The sequence below is a fragment of the Marmota marmota genome, unplaced genomic scaffold (genome assembly GCF_001458135.2).
Source record: "Marmota marmota marmota unplaced genomic scaffold, marMar, whole genome shotgun sequence".
Lineage (NCBI taxonomy): Eukaryota > Metazoa > Chordata > Mammalia > Rodentia > Sciuridae > Marmota > Marmota marmota.
Window position 1 is genome coordinate 994,592 of NW_026000078.1, and position 9,658 is coordinate 1,004,249.

Here is a 9,658-nt window from a genome sequence, read left to right on the forward strand (position 1 = left end):
AAAAAAAAAAGAAAATAAAAGGAAATACCACTAATTCTTAAAGTAGTCTTTAACTTCTATTCTTCTGTGAGACCTTCCTTTAAAAATGTATGTTCTTATGATTTTTTTTCTCCTGTAGCACCCCCCCCCAAAAAAAAAAGAAAATAAAAGGAAATACCACTAATTCTTAAAGTAGTCTTTAACTTCTATTCTTCTGTGAGACCTTCCTTTAAAAATGTATGTTCTTATGATTTTTTTTCTCCTGTAGCACCCCCCCCCAAAAAAAAAAGAAAATAAAAGGAAATACCACTAATTCTTAAAGTAGTCTTTAACTTCTATTCTTCTGTGAGACCTTCCTTTAAAAATGTATGTTCTTATGATTTTTTTTCTCCTGTAGCACCCCCCCCCAAAAAAAAAAGAAAATAAAAGGAAATACCACTAATTCTTAAAGTAGTCTTTAACTTCTATTCTTCTGTGAGACCTTCCTTTAAAAATGTATGTTCTTATGATTTTTTTTCTCCTGTAGCACCCCCCCCCAAAAAAAAAAGAAAATAAAAGGAAATACCACTAATTCTTAAAGTAGTCTTTAACTTCTATTCTTCTGTGAGACCTTCCTTTAAAAATGTATGTTCTTATGATTTTTTTTCTCCTGTAGTTGTTTTCAAGAGTTTTTCCTTTGACATTTTGAGATTCCATGTTTTAAAAGTGAACTCTTACCTAAGCTATTTACCTAAGCTTTATTATTCTTTAGTAATGACCTCTCAGTCTGTTGCAAGTAGTAGTGTTAACACTGTAACTCATTGGAATCTCACCTAGAGAACTTTGTAAACAGATAGGTGCCTGGATCTTCCTTTAAAAATTCTGGTTCAGGGCTGGGCATGGCGCATAGCTCCAGAGGCTAAGGCAAGAGGATCACAAGTTCAAAGCCAGCCTCAGCAAAAGTGAGGCGCTAAGCAACTCAGTGAGACCCTGTCTCTAAATAAAATGAAAACAGGACTGGGGATATGGCTCAGTGGTTGAGTGCCTCCTAAGTTCAATCTCTGGTACTCCTCACCAAAAAAAAAATTCTGGTTCCATATGTCAGAAATGAAAACAAAACAAGGTGAGGTGAATTTGTTGTCCAGCTAAGTTAGAATGTTGTCGCATTAGATCTGTCCTCTAATGCAGCTACTAATTGTTTTGTGTACATTTAGCTTTATTCCTAAAGCAGTAGTTTCATATGCTGATAAAGACCAACTCAACACATACAGGTTTGTGGGCCCCATCCCTAGACATACCAAGTATGCAGCATCTGTGGTTATAACCAGTCTTATATGTTTTTAAAAAATATGACCAAGAAATTACCAGATTTGAGGAATATTGGATTGATATATTATTTTTTTAAATATTTTTAAATCAGTATTATTCAGATAAATGGATATAAATATTTGTAAATATTAGTAGGACCAGTGAGTCTGATAGGCTATGATTACCTTGGAAGGTTGAACTCATGCTGTGTTTAGATATTTAGATGATTCAATATTAGTTTTTAAAGTTTAGTCTTATACATTGATATGTTTTCTGAAGTTCTTTTATATTAAATAACAACTTACTGATCACATGAAAAATTTATACTTTTATTTTATTTATTTATTTATTTTTATGTGGTGCTAAGGATAGAACCCAGGGCCTCACACATGCTAGGCAAGTGCTCTACCACAGAGCCACAACCCCAGCCCCTGATTGCTATATTCTTTTTTCTGATGTTATTCTGGCAAATCTGATTCTATTCCACTATAGGAAAGTGTGTTGTTATTGTCTTGCAGAATGGGGTTGTCAGAATGTAGCTTAAATAAACGTGTTGTCTTTTTTTTTTTTTTTTTAGCGTTATTCCTCTTTTAAAAGAGTCTGTTGGAATATTGATGCAGAGAACTCCTCCCTTGTTGGAAAATACTCTGCCTCAGTGCTATCAAAGGGTAAGTTTCAAAGTTTCCAAACCATTGGATTTTATGTTGTTTCCAAACTGTTAGGGTTTTCAACTTTCATAAATATGGGCAGCATGTGTGTATAATTTAGTATTTCTCCCAAGACTGAATGCTGACCATGAATACCATTTACACAAACCAGAATAAAATCATTGGAAAATATTGAACTTTACTAAAGAAAATGTGGTAGAAATTGTTCTCATCCAGAAATTGATCTGCTCTTTTAAAATATAGAATATGAAGAGCAGATCAAATAAGCATTTATTTCATATATTTTTTTAACTTCTACTCAGCATCACGCTCTTTTTTAAAATAGTGAGGATGTAGTAGTAAAAAAGACAGTGCCTCTTTTCTCATGGAGCCTACATTAGAACTAGTGGAGGAAAAACAGACACTAAGCAATAAGTTGATAAGAAAATATCAGTGATAATTGCTATAAAAGAAATAGAATGAGGGGATGTGATAGACATGGATGCCTATATTAGATTCACTGAGAAAGTCACTGAAACCTAGAAGACAAGAAGAAACCAGCCATATGAAAATTCTGGAGAAGAATTCTGATAAAAATATTTTTGATAGATATAAGATCACCCTTTTCTTAATTTTATAATTAATTATAAATTAATATGCTTAATTTTTCAATTAAGTATATGATATAAAAAGCATATTATGTAGTATATAATATTCACAAACATATTACATAAAAATCAAATCTAAAATTGAAAAGGATCTGTTGTTCATTTGATCCGGACTTCTACTTTTTCCTAGGCAAAGGAAAACCCTAGTGCAGAAGTGCTATGATTGGGACTAATTTAGTGTATTTAAAAAACAGAAGGAAAAAAAAAAAGGCCTTTGTGGTTGAAGCATAATAAATAAAGGGAAGAGTGTTTTGAAGTGTTGGAGAGAAATGTAGAGGTCAGATTGTACAGGGTTTTGGTCATCTAAGGTTTAGAATTTACTGCAGTGGAAAATACTGGAAAGTTTTGAGATAGTGGGAGTATCATAACCCTTATGTTCTTAAAAGATTATTTTCTCCATGTGAAGAACAAATTCTAGGGAGAATGGAAGTAAAGAAAACCAATCTATTATCTATTGTCATATAAGTGGGGGAAAATGATGGCTTATTCTGCTGTCATAGCAATGAAGATGGAAATAAATATGAATTTGTGATACATTTTTGGAGGTGGATTATACTAGCAAAGGTGGGGCAAAAGTGTTGGCTTACTGTGTGGTAGATGGTAATGTTGAGATTTGAGACTGGATTGATACATGTTTGAGGATGGAAAATCCTACCAAATCAAGAATCCTGTTTGGGATATGTTAAATTTGAAATGCCCATTATACTTCTAGGGGAAACGTTCATAAAGTAACAAATTTGGAGTTTGGGGAATAGGTTAGGGTTAGGAAGAGTTTAAGTCATTAATATATGAATGGCATCAAAAACATTTAGGATTACATGAGATTACCTGGTAGAGGATATAATTTTATTCTCTTAGTTCCACTTTCAGCTCTAGATCTAGAGCACAGGTGGAAAAGCCAGGAAAGGTTATTAAGGAAGCTGGAAAATCAGAAGGGTGTAGTACCACAGAGCTGAAGAAGAGTTTAGTATTTGAGTTGAGTATTTCTATGGTGGTCATGTCAGTTAGGAACAGTGAAGTAATCCTTGTCTTAGCAACGTGAGATTAATGACCTTGATGAGAGCAATTTCAGAGTTGTGTTGAGGGGGAGAGCTTGATTTGAGGGAAGTAAAGACAATGGTTACAGACAACTCTTAAGAAGTATTGTTAAAGGGAGCAGAGAAATGAGTTGATAAGGTTGATGGGCTGGATACGGATACAGTACCAGGAGACAGGGTATTTCCTCATTTGAAAAATATGGTATCTTAGAACAGTATTATCCTATAGAAAACTATCCCTGACAGTGAAAATATTCTATTATCTGCATTGTCCAGTGTGGATAGCATAACTGAATTTTTAAAATTTAATTTTATTTCATTGAAGTAGCCACATGTGATTTTAACTTTGTTTCATTTGAATAGCCACTAGTGATTTTTTGTATTGCACAGCACAGTTCTAGAACATGTGTGTTATTGGAAAAGTCCAACTGAAGGGAACAAATTGATGGTACATCAATGAAGGACATTGTTAAAAGAATGAAGTTCTTGAGCAGGTGAAAGGATAGAGCCAAAAACATGATCGAAGAATTAATTCTAGATAGGAGCAGGAATACCATATACCCTGAGGAAGGTAGAAGGTACTGACATAGATAAGAGGTGACTGGTAGATTTTGGTGATACAGGGTAAGACATTTTCTATGTTACTTCAGGTTTTTCTATGATTTAAAAGGCAGTGTAATCCTACAAAAAGATTGGATGCTTTAGGAAAATGAAAAATAGTATAAATATTAGTATATAGTATAAAGTAGTTTTTTGAAATAGGGAAAATGAAGTGTAACCATTTAAGATTAGTTGTTTAGATTTGGGAACAGAATTAGTTAGTATAAGAGTGGGACATTAAAAGCTAGTTTCCGCAGGAATTATTCCTTACTGTATGTTTTAGGATAACTGGAAGAATATCCTAGTACTGCTTTTTCTATGGAGGAAGAGGAAATCTATTCACAGATTGTTGTCTCACTAATAGTAGACCACTCCTTGAGGATGCCACTTAGGACAATGTGGATGAATTCTTAGTTTGAAGACACTGTGTCCTCAGAGGCCTCAAGGAGGAAGAGAAAATTCCCTTTGATCTCTTTCCCTGGTAAAAACAGTTTTCAAAGAGAGCACAGTGGATGTTGTCTTAAATTTCTCATCAACTCTCTTGGAGTTTCTAAAAATATAATACCTGTATTCCTCAAATTCTGAGAAAAATATTTTTGATAGATATAAGATCAGCCTTTTCTTAATTTTATAATTAATTATAAATTAATATCTTAATTTTTCAATTAAGTATATGATATAGAAAGTATATTATGTAGTATATAATATTCACAAACATATTACATAAAAATCAAATCTAAAATTGAAAAGATCTGTTGTTCATTTGATCCAGACTTCTACTGTTTACAAAAATCTCCACTGTGAAACGCAGTTATTTATGCAGTTTGTTGACTATTTCCAGGTAGAGGTAGTAAACCCCTTCACAGAGTTGCCTCTTTTTCTTTTCTTTTTTATTCTTTTTCTTAGGTTCTGGGACATGAACCCAGGATCTTGCCTGTACTAAACACATGATCTGCCACCAAGCCCCACCCCCCACCCTAGCCCTTTCTCTTTTTAAGCTGCTGTAGCATCTTTCTCTTTTTCCTGATCTTCAAAGGAGTCCACCTAAAGTTTTATTCTTAAATATTTTTTACATTTTTGGCAGATAACCTGTATTAAAACAAAATCATTCTAGTAATTTTTTCTGGATCATAAACAATTTAAGTACTGTAATTATAATACACTTATTGAAATGACTGTATGATTTTTCTGTTTATTAATTGAAGAATAACAATAATAGAGTTTCTGATTTGAAACCATTCTTCTTTCTTGGGATAAACTCAATCTAGTCATGATATGTTATTTTCTTCATATATTGTTGGATTTAGGTTATTTAACTCATAAGGCAAATTAGTTTATGATTTATTGTCTATCTGGTTTGGGGATCAAAGTAATTTTTTACTAATGTAATGTAGCAGCTCTTTTCTATTTCTAGAAAACCAAAAAGTGGTTATCTTCTTGAAAGTTGCTCCCCATCCCCAGGTTTAGAGTTTTATTGAAAGAGAATTTTGTTACCAATTCAATTTTCAATGATTCTTTCACTTTCACATTTTATTTTTTTTAGTATTTTTGGAAATTTATCCATTTTGTATACATTTTCATAATGTGTTTTTATTTATTTAATATATATTACTATTGAACTTACTTGGACCAGGTATTTTAAGCACTTAAAATACAAAATAAAAATAAGTTCCTGACCTTATTGATCTTAAAGTCTTCAGGAGGAGACACACAGTACACAGTATAAATAGAGGCTGATTATTCCTTAACTGAAATGCTGAAAGAGAATTGTTTCAGATTTCAAATTTTTCTTTTGATTTTGAAGTATTTGCATATCTATAATGAGATATATTGGAGGTGGTACCAAAGTCTAAGCATGAAATTCATTGATTACATTATACCTTAATTCATAGCCTGGTGGTAGTTGTATATAATATTTTTAGTGCACTTGTGTTTTTACTGTCATCCTTTACATTTTGCATTTTTTTGGATTAGGGATGCTCAACCTATAATATAGATGAATAAATGAGTGGATGAATGCTATGCAATGTCACATGCCCAAGAAAAGATTTCTAAGAAGATGACATTTGATTCAATACCCAAAAAAAGTAGAAATCTGAGAAGAATATTCCAAGCAGAGGCAAGCAAGTAACCTGAGACAGAAATGTGCCTGGCTTTTTTTAAAGAATGGTGAGGAGGCTGGGGCAGCTGATGAAAAGGGACAGAGGAGAAGAGGTGGTAGTGAGGTGAATAACGTGAAAGGGTGACAAGTTGTAAAAATATTGGCTTAATGCAGAGGTAGAAAGGAAGCTATTGGAGGATTTTGAACAGAGGAGTGGCAGCATCTGACCTGTAAACCAGTGGACTCTCACTCAGGCTACTATTTTGAGATTAGATAGAATAGATGCAAGGCTAGAATTAGAGAAACTAGTTAAGAAGCTATTATAATTATTTAGGACTACATTTGGATTAGGCTGACCTCCCAATGGAGGTCTCATTGAGGATTGTTTGGATTCTACTTGGTTGTAATATTTTGTATAGTCATATATTAATATAGTCAATATTATTCATAGGATTCCTGTGGCATTCATAGGATTCCGTTTGTAGATTTTAAATTTTAAAGTTTCTTTTTTGTGTGTTTGTAGTTATCTACCTTTTTCATTTTGCATTTTGTTTGATTCTATCTTATCTTTTACCTTCATCAGAAGTTTGCATTGGTGTGGTTCTTGACCTAAGGCTGTGGAAAACCTAGGGAGCTGTTGGATACATCCCTCACATAGACATCCTCCTTCCCCTCTTTTAGTATTGTCATATTATTTGGGGAAGGGTACATGTTGGCATTTGTTCAATGAGACCCAGAGAGGCAAAGGTCCTGTATTCTCTTGGACAGTCACATACCCCGAAGAATTGTCCTGCTTAATATATGTCCCATTTAGAAATATTTCTTTAGTTTATTAATCTTTTCAAAGAATTAATTTCTATATTATGAATTTTGTCATATTCTAAAATCTCTATATCATTGATTTCTGTCCTTTATTTTCTCCCTTCTTATTTCTTTGGGTTTTGTTCTTTTTCTATCTTCTTGGCTCATTTGTATTTGTTTTCTGATCAGTGTACTTGAAATTTTCACTTCTCCTGTAGGTATTCTCAGTTATGCTTCACAAGTTTGATATGTGTTCATTCATTCTATTTCTCAAACCCCTATTATGGTGTTATCTGGTATATAATATGTTTGCATTGGTGTGGTACTTGACCATAGGTATTTGTCAATTCAAATACCCTCCTCCCCTTTTTTCAACTAGAGGGTAGAATCTATGCTAATTGATAGATTGCATAACAACTTCAATGGGAGAGGGCACATAAATTTTATTTTGATGCTGATATCTGTCCTTTGTATTTTAGGTGCAGCAGTTGCAAGGAGTTTATAGTTTACAAGAACAGCACTTCTGGACTTTATGTTCTGATGTTTACGTTGGGACCTTGAAATTAATAGTAGCACCTGATGCTGATGCCAGATGGATTTTAAGCCAAACACATAATATTTTCACTCAGGTAAGATTGTGTTGCTAACTTCTTGTAAGGGTCTTAAAATTTATTGTGTGTACTAGTTTATAAATGTTTATTATTTAGCATATTAAATATAGGCTAGTAAACTATAAGGGAAATATAAAACTACATTTTTCCTCCAATCAGAGTCTTAATTTGGGAGATCTTTATTTTAGTTAATACTCTTAAGGAAGATAGTTTCAATTTATTCATTGTTGTATTGATTTGATTTTCTTTAAAAAAGTGGATTCTTGCCAGTCATGGTGGTACATGCCTATAATCTCGGCAACTCGGGAAGCTGAGGTAGCAGGATCTTGAGTTCAAAGCCAGCCTCAGCAAAAGTGAGGTGCTAAGCAACTCAGTGAGACCCTGACTCTAAATAAAATACAAAATAGGTCTGGGGATGTGCCTCAGTGGTTGAGTTCCCTGAATTCAATTCCTGGTACACCCCCACACACAAAAAAGTGGGCTCTTCTTTACTGCACACTCCTTATCCATATTAGATGCTATTTGAAACCAACAATTCTAAAAGAGCATTTGGAATAATAATAATACTTTGTTAGTGGCTTTAACCACAATCTGTTAACTTTTTTGGTTTTTGTCTTTTTTGTACTGGGGATTGAACTCAGGGGCACTTTACCACTGAGCTACATCCCCAGTCTTTTTTATTTTTTATTTTAAGACAGGGTCTTTTGATTTGGGCCTTGCTAAGTTACTGAGGTTGATCTCAAACTTGGCAATCCTCCTGCCTCGGTCTCCCAAGTCCTGGGATGGTAGGTGTGTACTATGTGTGCCTGGTCTGTTATCATTGTTGCATGATAGTTACCTTCTGTGTGATTTAGTAGCTTACTATGCTATTGAATTTTTCTTAATACAGGTTGAATATTCCTTATGCAATATGCTTGGGAGCAGAAGTGTTTCAGATTTCAGAGTTTTTTTGAATTTTGGAATGTTTGAATAGACTACCAGTTGAGCATCCCTAATCTGAAAATCTAAAATACAAAATGCTACAAAATCTGAAAATTATTGAGTATCACATTGGCTAAGATATGAATATAGGCTGTATAATAGTTCACATAAATTGTATGGGAATTAAATTTCTTGGGTATGATAATGTTATTGTGACTACAGAAGAATTTTAGGAGATAATGTGCAAAGGATTTAATGATAAAGTATCAGGATGTCTAATTTTCAAATATTTTAGCAAAATTAAAAAGATTACAAATAAATACACATGTAGAGAAAACAAATTTGGCAAAATGTTAACTTTGGGTGAGTATAGGTGGTGGGTACCTATTTTACTTTGTTTTGACTTAAATTTTTTTTTCAAAATAAAAGCCTGAAAAATAAAAACTATTATAGCTCCTCATTACCACCAGGATAAAGCCCAAACTTTATTAGCATGGTCCAATTCACTTCAAATCTCTATGCTGCTCTTCATTGCCATGTACTTTATACTCCAAACTCACCAGACTATTCACTTTCATATGGATTAAAACCCTACTCTAACTTAACTGTCAGTTGTGCTGCTTTCTCTTAGAAGCCTTAAAGATCCCTCTAAGCTGAATTACTTTATCCTTTTATATATGTATCACATTATACATCTCTGTCTCTGTCTCTCTATCTCTCATGCACACATCTTTAGATAGAAGCAACATAACATAATGTGTAGTTTAGTTAAATTTAGGACATTAGCATAAATTAAGCAATCTCTCCTCATAAAAAGACATGTATGATTTGAGTTCCTTAAGGAATGAATTAATGGCATAATCTTATGTGTAATTAGGATTTACTCTAATCCTAATCATATGCAATCAAGAGTTACTCTGCTAATAGACAACAATTTGTAGTTACCACTTATATATCCCAGAATTTTAACAACTAGGCCTCTTTTTTTTTTTTTTTTTTTTTTTTT

At 33.0% G+C, this 9,658-nt stretch overlaps 1 protein-coding gene across 3 annotated transcripts in view; it reads left to right on the top strand.

Annotated features, from left to right (window-relative positions):
* Positions 1-9,658, top strand: part of Slc30a7 (solute carrier family 30 member 7) — an 80,390-nt gene that overhangs the window by 61,068 nt on the left and 9,664 nt on the right. Inside the window, exons 9-11 of one of the 3 annotated variants that reach the window (XR_007351806.1) lie at positions 1,844-1,934; positions 6,193-6,387; positions 7,600-7,730. Coding sequence is in view for 1 of the 3 variants with exons in the window: in XM_015502614.2 (XP_015358100.1) it covers positions 1,844-1,934; positions 7,600-7,749 (241 nt within the window). In the remaining 2 variants the exon portion in view is untranslated. Of the gene's footprint in view, positions 1-1,843; positions 1,935-6,192; positions 6,388-7,599; positions 7,750-9,658 lie in introns of those variants that run through there. The other 2 variants (XM_015502614.2, XR_007351807.1) reach the window with 2 other exon arrangements.